A 16,021-nucleotide genomic window follows, 5' to 3' on the forward strand; every position below is an offset into this window, starting at 1 on the left:
AGTCCCTTGAGAAATTAAAAATGTCCCTTGAGAGTTAACAAGAATGTGGTTCCAAATTTTGCCCCACATAACTGCTATTCTCCTACTTTCGCTTGTAAACAAGCAAAAAAAGTCGAAAAAACGGCTGCGAGGGAGACTACGCAAAACATAGATTTGTGAAATGAGCAGAGAGTTTTTGAGCTTTTTTTGGACTGCTTGAAACCCTAACTAGATATTCGCATTAAACCCACATTAAACGGTGAAAAACGGCTTTCACGTGAACCCCGCCATAAAATAATGTCAAGAACTTAAATAAGGACAAATACTCTTTATCGCGTGACACCCATGGCCAACTGTCACGCAAGTCACGCGATTGCCTTCAACTGACCAAACCCTGCGCCCGCGGGATCACAGTTTGCAACTCAGCATCTCTGACAGCGTCTGGCAATTTTCCGGGTAATTTCGAAACTGGCTGACTTTCTATCCTCGAGTTTGCCCGCACAGTGATGATTTATCCGAATGACGAGATAACGTGAAAGGTATAACTTGGTTTAGAGCTCGGACATGCATAATAGACACCCAAGATGATGAACAAGATTGCGGTTGTGGTTCTTGGTTTGGGGTTTATGTTCTATCGCCTCCATCTTTACTTCACTGTTCGCGAAGAAAAGGCAGAATTACATTCTTGGTTGAAGGAACACGATCTTCTGGATTATGAGGCTAAGTTGCACAAATTTGGTATGTTTTTGTTTGATGATTCTTACATTACCACGACCGTATTATTTCTGCAAGCTTATACGTATTATCTTGCAATTGTAATTTGTACAATTTTGTGTTGTAGTGCAAATAATTTCTTTGTGTCTCCATATCCTTCTTTAAATATCAGTAAACCTATTGTTATTTCGAAATCGTGATTACATAATTTATTTACCTCCTTTATTTTATAAAATATTAGTCAAGACAGACAGCCACTTGCACTAATTTAAACAAAAGCTACGTACGTCGTTAATTTCATGCGAGGTTTGAATGCTGACATTTTTAAAACACTTTTGGTTTCAGGTATCTTCTGGAACATAAATAATAAAAGTACTTCTGTCAATCAACAACATTGTTTAATAATTTATGTCCTTTTCCACGTGCAGTTAGTTTAAGGGAATTAACATCTACCAAATTCCCAGATCAGTTATGGTATAAGGTAAAGGAGAATTTTAATATTTTAAGCTTCAGACAATGAATTCGAAAATGTCAGGGCAGATAACATGTTAATACATGGTTATGCAGTCAGTGATATAAATAGCTTTATTCAATGGATCTTTACATTGTGTTGATCAGTTAATTTCCAGCAGTGGCCAAATTATTTCCTCTCAGGACAAATAACTGTTAAGTCATTGACTGTCACCATCAGGACAAAACTCAAAGAACTCTGGTTTGTTGTGGTGCAAAGACAACAAATTTATAGTCTTCTAGTTCTGATGTGGTCATACTCTAATCAATATGACTTCTTTTTTACTCTACCTTGGAGCATTTGAACAGCCATTGACCACTGCTCATGCCTGGTGGGTGAGGTGTGTGTGTGTGTGGGGGGGGGAGGGATGGGGGGGGGGTAGAGATGGGCAGTGCTGGAATTAACTGCATTTAAAGTGTCACACATGCTCTTATCAAGGTGGTCATTTTCTAGAAATATGAGTTTTCCCTGCTTGACATGAAAGCACAAAAAAAATTATTTGAAATTTATTTTTCTTTTCCAGGTATTCTCTCCAAAGCCAAGTTTGCAACTCTTGATGCTCAAAGGTTCCTTACCCGACATGGTTCATTTTGGGGATTTTTCACATTTAGTTCTGAGAAGGAAAGGCTAGAATTGGCGGCACAGAAAGCGAAACATGAACTTCAACTCCTTTTCTGGCTTCAGGAGCTTTATTTGGATACTTATTACACAAAACTGCTGTCTCAAGGAATACACAGTTTAGAGAGTTTAATAGAAAATCTGCATTCTGATGTTCTAAGGGAGATCATTGAAGATAGCGATTTGGAGAAGCTTCAAGAAGCTGCTACACGGCCTGAGGGTCAATCATTTGAGGATTCCCTTCCTGTTAAGAGTGCCAAAGCAATGTTTTCTTTTTCTTGGTGGAGTATTAAGTTTATTGGTGAGTTATTTCTTCAAGTAGTATTTGAGAGTCAATAAAAGAATTTAATAAGTAAACTGTCTCTTACCCAGACAACTTTCATGTGCATTTAAATGTGTCTAAGGGACCGGTCATTATTTAGAGGCAGGAGAGGGCTGATGCACAGGGAGAGAGTTCAAATTCGTAGTTAAGTCACTGAAGTTTCATTTGCATTAGTTTAATACAATTTTATCTCGTTTTCATGTACATATAAATTTTTAGATATTTTTTAATCTTTTACATCTGTAAATTTAGTTAGGATCGGGCAGGCGAAGAGCCACTCTGTGGATATACTGCCCGATGTGCCATTATTATTATTATTATTATTATTATTATTATTATTATTATTATTATTATTCTCCTGACCCTCCCTTTTTGTGAAGCACAGTTTTTGCTGGCCATCCCCCCTCTTGCCCATTCACCCCCTTAAACCTCCCTAATATGCCTGCATAAATTTGTGTGCTCCCCTTTTTTCCTGCATAAAAGTCATTGACCCTCCCCCTATTTGCACCAGTCCTCCCCACCCTCTAAATAATGACTAGTCCCCAATAAGGACACCGAAGGGGCAGAGGTTGGTGTCCATATTATAGACGAGGCTGTGATTATATGAATTCTGGTTTCTCTGGGATCAAGTGAACTGTCCATAATATAGAGATGTGATAATATAGAGATGTGATCCATTGATTATGACCATGCGAATGCAATCCATGTACAAATACCATGTATTTCTGAAAATAAGCCCCTCTCCCTGAAAATAAAAGTTAGCCCCCCAAATCTCAGATGCAAAAATCCCTGAAAATAAGTCATCCTGTTATTAGCCCGGGCTAATATTTACCGGTAGTTACAGCTCTTAAAGAAAGGTGTAATTTTTCTGATTATTGTAGGCCTTTTCTGTATTTTACATTGGTAGAAAATGCCCAGAGCAACTGTAGGACTTTTTTGTTTAATGTTAAGTAGAGAGTTTTACTATGTGGTATTCTTGTATGCACCAAAACATAGTACTGTATTTATTCAGCTATAAGCCGAGCGATTTTTTCACCAAATCTTACTGAGAACTGGTCAAAACTCAACGAAACTGGGGGTTCGGCTTATAGCCGAGTATTTTCGCCGAAAAAAAATTCCATGGTACAAAAAAAGAGTTGAATTTAAATGAAGACAGATGAAATATTCATCTATAAGCCGAGCGATCATCAACAAACAAAAATTAACAAGCGTATTCTTGGTCATTACCTATAATTTAAGTGGAAGGTCCTAAAAAAGCCATTTGGTTTAATGAAGCAACGTTAGGAATAAAGTTTTCATTCGTCTTTTCTTTGCTATTTAAGCTGTAACTCGTTGAACATCGGCCCACTCTAGAATATTAATCTTGTCAACGTACGTGAACTGTGATCGTGTTTTGAACTGTCGAGAGCATTCGAAATCCTGCATGTCTTAAACAATTTCCTCGATATCTCTTCTACAGTTTCTGCCAGAGACTTTTGCTGTTCCTTTGCCTTTTAAAGTTTAGTTAAATTGCAGAATCACCGCTAGCGTGACTCTTCAAGAGAAGAAGAAATTGATCTTTGCTTTGGTTTGTTGTGGCGACACAAGAAACTGGCCAATCAGAAGCAGTCATTTCCACACGCTTGGTACACATTGTAACACGATCCTGACAGAATTTGGCTGGATGTAATATTTTTGTTCGAAACCGAAAACCACGACCTCTCTGCTAAAAGAAACCACATCAGGAGAGTTTGATTGGATTCAGGATACTCGACAAATAACAGCACATCAAGTTTCGTTTCGATGACATCTTAAGTTCACCCGCTTGATCTTCTTGATCTGTTCGCTGGCCACTTCACAGACTTGGCGAACTGCGACGAACTGAATATTCACTGAATCATATCCGTATTCTCTGACGATCTTGCAGTTGTTCTGAACGGTCTCTACCTCGGCAACAACTTTCAGTTTGAAGGTTTAGTTGTTTTAAAACGAGTAGCTTTTGGGATGATGATCGACAGCCGCTTAATTCTTCGGAAGAATGCGTGCTTGTTTCAGAACTCAGGTGTATTTTTTGTCACGCGTATGTACGGTTCTATTTAGTAAATTCATCTTTTATCAGTGATTTGTTGTTTTTTCAATTACATAGTTGTGATTTATCGAATATGTTGATTTGCTGCGCGTGGATTGTTTTATAGTTTGAAGGAAAAATTGGGTCTCGGCTTATAGCCGAGTGTTTTGGTGTTATTTTTTGTCAGAGTCTAACTGGTTCTAAAAACCAAAAGTTTAGGGTCTCGGCTTATAGCCGGGATCGGCTTATAGCCGAATAAATACGGTATCCTGTCACATTATACTGTCCAAATATAAACCCAAAGATTTTTGATAATGCAAATTTCCATCTAAAAATACCCCCCTCCCCCATATATAAGCCTTCCCTGAAAATATGCCCTCCTGAAAGCAAGGTGATGAAAGGGAAAGCCCAGGGCATATTTTCGGAACTTTATGGTAAAGTTTTTCAGTGGGATCTTGATTTCTCGAATCTCCAAGGGAAACAAAAACTGCATGGAGAAATCAGGGGTAAAATTTCAGTGTTTGACTGTGTGGAGCAAATCAGAGGGGAACAACTCTTAGTTTGAGTTATCAGGAGGTTCAAAATTCAAGGCTTCAAGAAATGGGGATTCCATCTGTTGTAGGTTTCCATTCTAGGTTGATCTTACTAGTGTTTCAACCTGAAGATAACATTTTTTAATCACTTAAAATAATTTGAATTTATTTATTGGGATTTCTCTTTTATGAATTCAAATTGTTCTATGTCATTGTAAAATTGTTATTTTCAGGTTGAAACAGATTAACCTTGGTTTAAGACACATTTAACCTGAAAATCAATCTGACATACACACATAAAGCTAAAACCAAAAATCTCATAAAATTCCCTTTTCTTATCTAATATTAGTATTGTATTTTCCATTACAGGTAGAATGGTTGTTCTCATTGTTGGCTGTGTAGTGAGCCTAGTATGTCTCTGTGCTGGGATCTTTAGAATAAGAACCAAAAGCAGACAGCATCAGTCTTCTTTCCTTCGATATATGTTTGGTTTAACATTGGAACCTAAATTCACGAAAGTCACATGGGAATGGAAGGATCCTCATGTTGTGGGTGAATCAATGTCATTCTTTTTGAAGGTAATTTAATAATAATAATTATAATAATAATAATGATGATGATGACAACAACGACGATGGTAATGACGACAATGATGACGACAACGGTGATGATATTTAATTTTTCTATGGCACAAATTAACATCAAAATACTATCAAATGCGCCTTAAATAAAGGGAAGCCTCGAGCCATGCAGCCCGTACTGCCATAGCTTATCCTGGTTTCCGTTGCATTAAGTGGCTACGCTCCCCTGAATGGGATGCTAGTCCATCACAAGTACCCCCCCCCCCCAGCATTATGTTGCCGGTACTCAGGTGGAGAGAGGCAGTATGAGAGTACACTAACCATTAGGTCACTGCACCCCCTATAATGCGCCTTACAAACTATATTAATACTAGGAATAATTATGCATACTTTCTGAAGTTGACATGGCTGTGTGATTTTGCCTGTCATTGTGGCATTTTAACATGTTGATTTGTTTTTAGTTTTACAGGATGAACTGCACTCCTTATCTTATAACACCTGATGATTATGTCCTTGTTGAAATAATGCGTGATAACACATTCATCACTTCCTCGCGGGAATATGGTGGTGAAAAATGGGGAGAAGGAAATGTCATGAAAGTCTCCTTCACTGTAAGAGAAGCTGGAACTTATAAAATTTCTGTTCTTGCTCAAGGAACTCAAATCAGTGGAAGTCCCTTTACAAAGACATTTTTACCAGGTGCAGTATCTTTAGCAAACTAATTTATTGTAGCCAGTGTTGGGTGTCAGTAGTGAGTTTCTCACTCAGTTTAAATGTTAGCATCTGCCTCGCAATCCTGCCAACACCTTTGGGTTCTTAAAATGGCCATATCTAGGCAATTAGGCTACAGTAACGACTTGATCTAGTGCTAGAACACCAAATTACATCTTTTGGTATATAGCTCAAGGCAGGCCAGTTATTGGAGGGGAGTGTGTGTGTGTGTGTGTGTGTGGGTGGGTGGGTGGGTGCTTTTTACGGATGGGTTACTGTTTTGACATGAACATCAGAACAACAATAGATCCTGTAACTTAAGAAATGTTCTCTTTAATAGGGGCTCACTCAGTCATAACACCATTCACTTGTTCAATATGTTTTATTAATATCACATTAAGATGAGATTGCGGACCTCATAAATCACTTGTCTAATCTGTCTATTCTTGATCAGTGTCTTAAAATGTCACTTAAATGTCGAGATACTAATAACACCATGGAGCAACAAATAGCTTTCCACTGGACTCTCAAGATCACTTCTGCCAAAATACAGACACCAACAAACAGGCATTTTTCCATTTTTTACAGGCATATTGTTATTGGATATTATTGTTTTCTTATAAAGTATTATTATTTTAATAACTTTCTATTTTTAGGTTGTTTTGTGTTATGAATCATAATTTAATAAATTATTGTTGACATGTGATCACAGTCATGTCACTGTTTTATTGACAGATGCTGTTGATCCATCAAAGTGCAGTATTTTAGAGGGTGGATCATTACTAGAAGTTCAGCAAGGGATATACACACCCCTCACAGTGGAGGCTCGGGATAAGTTTGGAAATATTTGCCCACTGTCAGACCAAGATGTTCATTCATATGGTGTTGAAGTAACTGAGGTAACAGGATTATTAATAATAATAATAATCTTTAATGAGGAAACTTTTTCACACATAAGTGGTTTTCAAAAAGGATCTCGAAAAGTTATTAGTTGTAAGCATTAATTAGGGTAATCTGATGGGGAGTCAATTCAGCTATGCCTCATTGAATGTTTTTACATTGTTCTTTAAAACCAATGCATGTAGTTTCTGTCACAGATCCGCAATACATGCAAAGGCAACAGCTACATAGTCCTCTACATGCATTGCATGCCCATAATGTTGGCTGCCAGTGTGATTTAATTTAATTTAGGACACAATCTGCTTATCACAAGGCAGAATTGCATATCCTAGTCTGTAAGTATTTTTTTCTTATCTGTGACCATACAATGTATGTGATTGTCAATTACTCTTGAAAATATTGAATTCTTTTTCACTGTCATTGCCACACATTCTTTTAACCCTTTACTCCCTAAAGCGAATGCTCTTTTTACGTAAATTAAAAAATATAAACCAGATATCCATATATGATACACCATTTGAAAGTTCTTGAACAGAAAATTTAATAAAACACTTGGCCAAATAAGAAGGAAGTTACAGTTTTGAAAGAAGTTGGTTGAAACCTTAAAAAGAAAAAGATTTAAAAAATTGTTTCTCTCCGTATATAGTAGGTATACCCCTAAACTATAGCTTATTGTGCAGCTCTCAGTTTAAATGTTAGTTCTGAGCATTTACTGGGTTTCTTTATTTTCCCACCCTCCTGTCCCCTTCCACACATACCATAAGCTGCAAAGCCAGGAAAATGACTACATGAACGAAGTAAGCAGGTGAGGGATGAAATAAACCCACATGTGAGCCTGCTTGCAGGGTATCTAGTAACAAATTTTTGGTTTCATATTATTTTTTTGCAGATTGGAAGCAGTGAAAAGACAGATCCTGAGCTGGTGATTCTTCCTGATGGATTTGACAAAAACAATGTTCTTCACATTAAACTGGATAATGAAGGTTGTTTTAATGCAGTGGTTAAGTACAATGGAGTGCCACTGAGTCAAGGACAGCTAACTGTTATCTCCCTCAATTGTAAGTGTTTATTTACAACAAGGAGCCCAAAAGTGTGACCACTTTGAATTTAGTAAATAATAAAGATGGTAATTTATTCACATTCTTTTGTGCAGATTTAATCAAACAGAAGTCAACTGCAAGTTATCCATGGCTTTTGTTTGGATAATGACTACACAAAAAATGTGAATTAATTAAAAGTGGTCACACTTTTGGGCTCCTTGCTGTAATATGTGTTTGTGCTTGTTAATAAACTTTTACCCCTTCCAATCCAAGCTTGAAACATGACAGTAAATTTGAGATTACTTTTCTGCAGTGCAAAGTTAATTGGAAAATTGTGTAGTAGGCAACAAACACTGCACCAATGATGGTGCAAATAGTGCACAATCAAATTGTGAACTTCAAGACATAGTAATGATTCATTAAAGTTGAGATATAAATTTACAGGTACAGGCAGCAAAACAAGCTAGATGGTTTTATTTAAGATTTATTAGTTTATTTTGCCACCCAATTTAACCTTAATTAATAAAATCTGTCACAAACAGAGATATTGTTCAACACAGTAGCAATCATATTTCTTATTGACGCATGTTAAGCACCCACCTCCCCCCTCCTTGTGTCATAGTGACCATAATTTCTTGTACCTTACCTTATCTCCTCCTTACTGCTATTAGCCAAAGATGCTGAACAAGTTAACAAGAATATCAAGAAGCAATGTTGGAATGTTTGGTATGAAGCATACCTCTTGACAAATGATGAGTCATCACCAAACACAGGCACCAGTACCCCTGCCACACCCTCTCTGCCTTCTGGGATGAGAAGATCATCAAGCAATTTTGACTATGCTCCTATTGCATCTGCAGCTTTGAACAGCAGTGGCTTGAAAAAGTCTCGTAAAGTCTACTGCTACATTACAAAAAAGGTTTGAACTTATGGCTCAATCAGCACTCCCTTCATAAACAAGACTCATAATAAGCTTAGCTGTTGTCTTTTACAGTGGAGCCCAGACCGGCCCACCCTAATTCTGTGTTTATATTAAGTTAGAGATACTAAGCTTTCACCATGCACTTTCTAACAGGGAATGTAATTTCCATTGTTAAACAATGTAAGCTCTATTATATTGGGGTTTCACTGCAGTAACATTAATTTACTACTTATTTTCTTTTCTCTACTAGCAATTATCAATCAAAGAATTCTATATGAAGATTATTCCCCATAGATTGTATGGATTTCGTGTCAGACCTACAACGAAGGTATGTTTCACTTGGTGCTTACTAAGTGCCGATGTGTTGAGTCTTAATTTTTGCGGAAAGGAAAACTATTTTTTATTAAAACGCCACCAACCCCATTTCAGTCTTGGAGTTGAGTGACATATAGAGTTTGAAGAATGGACAGAGGACAGAGGTCTGAGATTTGATCAAAAAAATTCCATATTGATGACGTAGCTCTACAGAGATCCGTGCAGTGTCTCTGATTGGTTGTTTCTCGGTTTTGAATTTTTGCGCGCAAGTAGCAACCAATCAGAGGCACTACACAGATCTATGAAGAGATGACGTAGCTACGTCATCAGTATGGAATTTTTAGTCTCGAATCTCAGACCAGTCTCTCGGAAGAATTGAAGCGCGAAGAGTGACGTTTGTTTATGCTGGCTACTAAATCGTTTAATGCAAAATATCTATTGATAACCTCTTTTTAAATGTAAAGCCAATGTTGTCTCTAACCACTCCTCCCTCAGATCATTCTGCACCCCCCTGATCGCTGTGTGGAACACCCGACCTTTACAGTGGATGATGGTTCCCAGTCTCCAATCACTGTCATGTGTAAAGAAAGGAACGTGCTGGTGTCGACCTTCTCAAGACTCTTGCTCACTAAAATAGGTAAGAGTTGTTTATTACTGTTCGTAGCCTGTTCCAGGCGTTCGGTTAGTTGGGGAGCAGCGCGAAAAACGGCGAGAGAAAAAAAAGGGGGGAGAGGGGTGTGGACGAGAAGGCGCCTTAGTCCGTTCCCATTATTTCCACTCGCCATTCTTCACGCTTATCCAGTTTTTTTTCTGCGCTGCTCCCCAATTGTCAAAACGCCTGGAACAGGCTGTTATACTGTTCGCTTCTCGGTAGAGAGTCCGCGGACATGCATGTTTTTGCACCAAGTGGAGCCAGGAGGTTATTGTTTATGTAACATTTCTCTTGCAGTTTGTTTGGTATTCAGCAACGTTGTACAAAATGACAAAACTGACACGAATAACATTGCATTGTTTTTTTTTTTTTCATTTCACAGGTGGATCCGAAAGTTTTAACGATAAACGAGATTTCTTTTATCGTGAACTTGTGGCGCACCATGGCCGAAAAACTGGCGAAGTGAACTTGAAGATAGACCGTCACAAGCTGCTAGAGAGTGTAAGTTAAGCATTCAAAGATTTCCCTTTTTTCCCGCTTCCCGTAACCTTTGGAATCCCTCTTCCCGCCCTCTCTTCCACGCGTCCCGTTGGGTTTTCCGCCCCCCTGCCCCTCATCCACTAGTTATCCCTGCTGGCCTGGTTTTCTGGTTCCCTCATTACGCATTCCTTACCTGCTAACAATACGAACACGCAGAAACCGATCTGCAGTACGTAACTAGTTTTGTGTTTATTTTCAGTCGTACCAAGCCACCATCAAGAGTTTGTATTCCAGTGACTGGCTGCGCTCTTTTAAAATCACGTTCAAGGATGAATTAGGTTGGTAGTGCTACAGTTAAAAATACTTTAAAGCCAAAAATTAGAAATTGAACTTCTTTATATTGCTTTGATTTTCCAGCTAACAGATTCAATTATCCATAAGTTAACTTTTATAGCTCCTCCGATGTCTAGAATTGGAACGGACTTCACGATTTTTCTTTGTCCCTTTTCTTTATCAGGTATTGACTGGGGCGGTTTGCGACGCGAGTGGTTTGAATTGTTATGTAAAGCGCTGTTTTCTCATGAAAGTGGCTTCTTCACTCGCTTTAATGCAGAAGACCCTCAAGCTCTGGTGAGTGGACATGTGTTTGGTTTTTTCAAGTCAGTCAAGGTATAGAAAACCAACATTAGACGTACGACTTTCAACGAAAGAAACATACAGACTTGAGCGCTTGACCTGGCAGGATTCGAATCACGAAAGTCCATTTTCAAGTAATACTATTTATTTATGTATAGAGACCAGCAAGGAAACTTTTTTGTTAACTATGTGTTGTTTTCTCTCATTAGGTTCACCCGAATCCGAAAAGACCTGCCGGAATGAAGCTGAAGTTTTACGAGTTTGCTGGACGCATCGTAGGAAAATGTTTATACGAGTCAGCTATGGGCTCAACTCGGAGAATAAACGTAAAAGCACGGTTTAGCAGGTCATTTTTGGCTCAGCTACTTGGTCTTCGTGTTAGCTACAGGGTAAGATCTTTAACTGATCTCAAATCAGGGCTCGAGACTAACTTTTTTACTAGCTAGCCTATTGGCTAGTGACTGCTTTGATTTCACTAGCCAAAACCAATTTTCTACTTGCCAGGATTGTCAAGCTAACTTAGGTTTGGGCAGAGGCACTTTGCCGTCTTCACTGGCTCTGTTATCATTATCTTTAGGGTTAATTTTAAGTTACTTTTTGGCACTTTCAGCTTGTCCACAGTCTTTGATAATTTTATCCTTGACGGCCATTCTGGCTAGTGAAAGCCCAGAACCTCCTAGCAAAAACTGCATTTCTACTAGCCTGTGGCTAGTTGGCTACCCTTAGTCTCGAGCCCTGCAAATGTTTCTAATATCCCCTAAAAACACTCTGTAACGAATGTTACGTCGTTTGCGCGCCAAGAATACAATTTTGGGAACTAATGTTTCTGCAGTGATGTTTCCTTGTTTGTGGGGCCTTATTTTTTAAACTGTTTTCTCACAATTTTTTTTCTAACTTTACACTACGTTAGTATTTTGAGAGTGACGACAAGGACTTTTATCGGAGCAAAATCAAGTACATCGAGGAGACCGACCCAGAGGACCTGGCACTAGTGTTCGCTGAGGAAGAATACGATCAACAGGGGCGCTTAGAGAAGGTAGGATAAAGTGCCTTTTTAGCTAAAGAAAAAATATATTTTTTTGTGTGTTGGTGGTTTTTTTGTCATGCAGTTTTTTTTCTTTATCTTTGACTTACCTTATACTTTATGTCCGGTAATGAAGAGAACGCTTGTGAAAGAATTGTTTGATAGACAAGTTGACTCGTTTCTTAAAGCAAGGCAAATATCTGTTTAATTCTTTAGCTGGTAGAATTAAAGCCTGGTGGTTCTCAGATTCCGGTGACAGAGTCTAACAAGAAGGAATATCTGGATTTGTTGGCACAGTATCGCCTGTCATCCTCCGTCAAGCAAGAGATTGAAGCTTTTGCAAAAGGTTTGCCTGAAATAGTGTGTCTTGCACCTTGTTGGCCAGTGGATAACACAATTCGTTGTGTTGTTATACCTAAGTTTTCAGTTTTATGAATAAGCCGCTTTCCGCTTGACTAGTGGTATTTGTTTGTTTGCCATCTTGCTTGCTTACTTGCCACATTTGCACCCATTTACGGCTATTTGTATGCATTTATTGATATAAGAACGATTTTGCGATTTACCTACGGTAAGGGCGTTATTTCTCTGTGAAAGAAGAGTGGTTTTAGCTGAAGGCCGGGTTTAAGCTCCGTTCTGCAGGTAACCCATTCACTGCAGTCTCTGCGACTATTTCAGTATTGATGTGTTTCACTAGGAACTCATTCAAATGGGCGTTATAATATATAGCTTAGCAAGATCTAGTGTTCTGTTTTTGCAAAGCATTTCGGAGTACGGTGGATCGAAGGCTGTCTTGCTTGCTTGACGAAAAAAAAGTGGTTGACATTCATTTATACTTAAAGATGAATTGATCAACAAAACGTTGTGTTTGGGCAGGTTTGAATGAAATGGTTCCAGACAGTCTTCTGAGTGTGTTCGATGAGTACGAGTTGGAGGTAAGCTTCTGGACTTTTGTGTTTCATCTTCTTGTTGGGGGTATTAACACATGGATTGTGTTTCATTTAGATACTCTTATTCTGTAAATTCAGTACACACATTTGGTTTAAGTATCGGTTTATAGTCAGGGGAATACAAACAACGAAACGCAATAACTTAAGGTTACTATTGTTAGCGGCTACTAATTTTAGCGATTTTAGCGCTAAATTTGTCACGGTCAAAGGGAAACAAAATTAAGCATAGTCGACTTGAAAAATTCTTTTAAAAATAGATGCCGGTAACTTTGTTCTTTCTGGCAATGCAAATGTTTGCACAATTTCAAGTGAGTTTGTTCTGTTACTGAACATTTATTTCCATCTTAGTTATATGTTCATTAAAAACTGGTTTACACGATATCACTAACGTTTTGAATTTTTTGAAAAATCGCTAAATTAAGTAGTCGCCAAATCTTGCTCTGAAAAAATCGCTAAAATTAGTAGCCGCTAAAAATAGTAACCTTAAGGTATTCACATGAACGTGTGTTAACTGACACATCTCGCTTGCGGACATTTAGTCATGGTCCCAACCACACACAAACACTACATTTTTATCTCCCATAATCGGTCACCTCTCCTTAGTGGACGGTTTTTCAGGCCTCGAGGGTGTCCGCTGTTGGAAGTTTCGAGTGTAGAACGACTACGGACAACAAGAAACGGTCATGCGAAGGGGGCGGTAGAAAATAAGAGAACAACGCGTTCTGATGTGATATCTAACTTTCCCAAGACCGTATGGGGCCTTACACGGCCTTACTTCTTTTTTCCATGATTTTAGTGGTCAATCGAGAAAGCAACCTACGAACCTATTATGCATGTGTATTTGTATTCTAGGTATTCTAGGTAATTTTTAAATAATCATGTTATGTATATCTTCTATTTTTTATCTGTAAATAAGTTTTAAAGGTCCACATCAGCCCTAGGCTGCCATCTTTATAGACCTTTGTTTTTCAAATAAAGTATGTATGTATGTATGTACGCAGACCGATTTCTGTCTGTTGTTGCAAGCTAGAAATCAATCTACGTTCGTAGGCTATCAAAGAAAGGTGACTGGGAGCGAGTAAAATTATCTGATCTATTGATGATGTTGTTTTCTTTCTTTTGCAGCTTTTGATGTGTGGAACAGGAAATATTAGTGTGTCAGATTTCAGACAGCATCACACTGTAATACACGGTGGAACACAATTTAGAAAGGTAGACAAACCCAACTAATTGTTATCAGAATTCAATCTCATTTGTTTTCCAAACAAGGCCAACAGCGCGATCGATGAGTAGTAAGAACACTTTCAGTTTGCACGTTGCATGCAAGGCAAGCAACATCGTTTGATATTCCAGCTTACTCCGTGTAAACGCTTCCCATCTATCACAATGTTTCGAGGTCAGCAACTGTCTTCATGTTCTCAAACCGCCAACCCGTAGAAACTTGTTCTTTTCCTCAGCACACAGCAATGCGCGGTTTTGAATTTTCGCGCGCAAATTACAACCAATCAGAGACACTACACGAATCTCTGTAGACTGAGGTACGTCATCAGTTTGGAATTTTTTGGGTCGAATCTTAAAGGGCGCTTACCATTAGTCAGAACTGGCCGGCCGATCCGGTGGTTTGGAATGTGAAAAGGACCTTTTCCACGAGATTTTCACACAAATCCACCACAACAGTGTGATAATATTTATGCATTGACTGATTTGTCAGGACAAATCTTACTGAAAAAGGAATTCTTTTCTCGAATATACCGGCCGGCCGTTCTGGCAAATGGTGAGCGCCCTCTTTGGGGGGGGGAGGGACCTTTTTTTTTTAAAAAACCCCAAAATTTAAATCACCAAAGGAAAAATAACAATGGAATTCTGTTCTTGAATATACCGGTCTGGCCGGCCAGTTCTGTCTAATGGTAAGCGCCCCTCTCTCGAGTGGGAGAAGAACTGAGCTCGCGAAACGACGCGTCTGATAACTGAGGCTATGTAAATACAAAACTGACTTTTCTTTTTCCATTTTAGACCCTTGACTGGTTTTGGACGATTGTGACAAGTTTGACCCAAGAAGAGCTGGCGCGGCTGATACAGTTCATAACAGGCTCCTCTCAACTCCCCCCCGGGGGATTTGCCGAGCTTACTCCCCAAGTACAAATCTCCACAGCCCCGACTAAAGATGCGCTACCTACAGCGCATACGTGGTAAGTACGATCACGTCCGCTCTTACCTTTTGCATAAGTGAAGTCACGAACTTATACAGCCCCTTACATTGAACTTGCCGAACGTAAGAACTTTCATGACGCATGTGCTTGACGCTTACTCTTCTCGACCCCCTTTTTTTTTTTGGGGGGGGTTTCCCAAAGAAACGATCGATTGGAGCCCTTTCGATTCCTGGCCTCGTCAAAATGATGACGGCGGCGACTCGCTAACAGTCAAAGGTCGACTTTCCATTGCCCATCTACTTCTTACGATTTCAGAGTCGAGACAACAATTCTTATATCAAGCATTTAAGACAGTTTAGAGGTGGCTGCCTTCTTAAAACTTCGTGCTCTAGTTTCAGCCATTGCAGACGACTGCTATATCTATTTTTTGTTAAAAAGCTATTGCCAAGGCCCATCTAAAAGATTTTCAAAGGAATGTATTCTCCTTGTTGTTTGCAGTTTCAACCAGCTGTGCTTACCTTCCTACTCATCGTTCAAGGAAATGCAAAAGAAACTTCTGCTCGCTATAAATGAGGGCAGCGAAGGATTTGGTTTTGCCTGAAGGTTGGATATACATCAAAATGATATCAAGTGTGTACGTGGCTGGTCGACAGAAAAATGCTTTCTTTGGACAGTGGACAACTACAATGAAGCAATGCTTCGCGCTGCTACAGTTGGTTTGGCCAGAACTGAACCTTGATCATCCAAGAAGTGATCAACACCGAATCTCTCCATACAGTACCCGTACACTGTTAACCATACTGATGAGGAGAATTAAGACAATCATCAATTGGAGGATATTATGTTGATCACCAAATTCTCACAACTTACATCAAGGAAATGCTTGGTGATTACAAAGGAGAAATCATATTTTCAACTCGAAAATGAGCTGCGCTTGCC

The 16,021-nt window shown here is 38.9% G+C and overlaps 1 protein-coding gene across 1 annotated transcript; it reads left to right on the forward strand.

The window, feature by feature from the left end:
• The first annotated feature begins 391 nt into the window (after positions 1-391).
• On the forward strand, positions 392-15,791 carry LOC144635788 (apoptosis-resistant E3 ubiquitin protein ligase 1-like). Its single transcript, XM_078494886.1, has 19 exons — positions 392-717; positions 1,728-2,123; positions 5,094-5,302; positions 5,767-6,004; positions 6,752-6,915; positions 7,806-7,974; positions 8,628-8,875; positions 9,129-9,206; positions 9,689-9,830; positions 10,228-10,346; positions 10,585-10,663; positions 10,843-10,955; positions 11,171-11,350; positions 11,872-11,997; positions 12,202-12,331; positions 12,859-12,917; positions 14,058-14,144; positions 14,946-15,121; positions 15,581-15,791. Exons 1-19 carry the CDS (start codon positions 564-566, stop codon positions 15,681-15,683), a joined length of 2,970 nt encoding a protein of 989 aa, XP_078351012.1. The 5' UTR covers positions 392-563; the 3' UTR covers positions 15,684-15,791.
• Positions 15,792-16,021: the final 230 nt, after the last annotated feature.

The sequence above is a fragment of the Oculina patagonica genome, chromosome 13, assembly GCF_052425735.1.
Source record: "Oculina patagonica isolate OP01 chromosome 13, crgOcupat, whole genome shotgun sequence".
NCBI lineage: Eukaryota > Metazoa > Cnidaria > Anthozoa > Scleractinia > Oculinidae > Oculina > Oculina patagonica.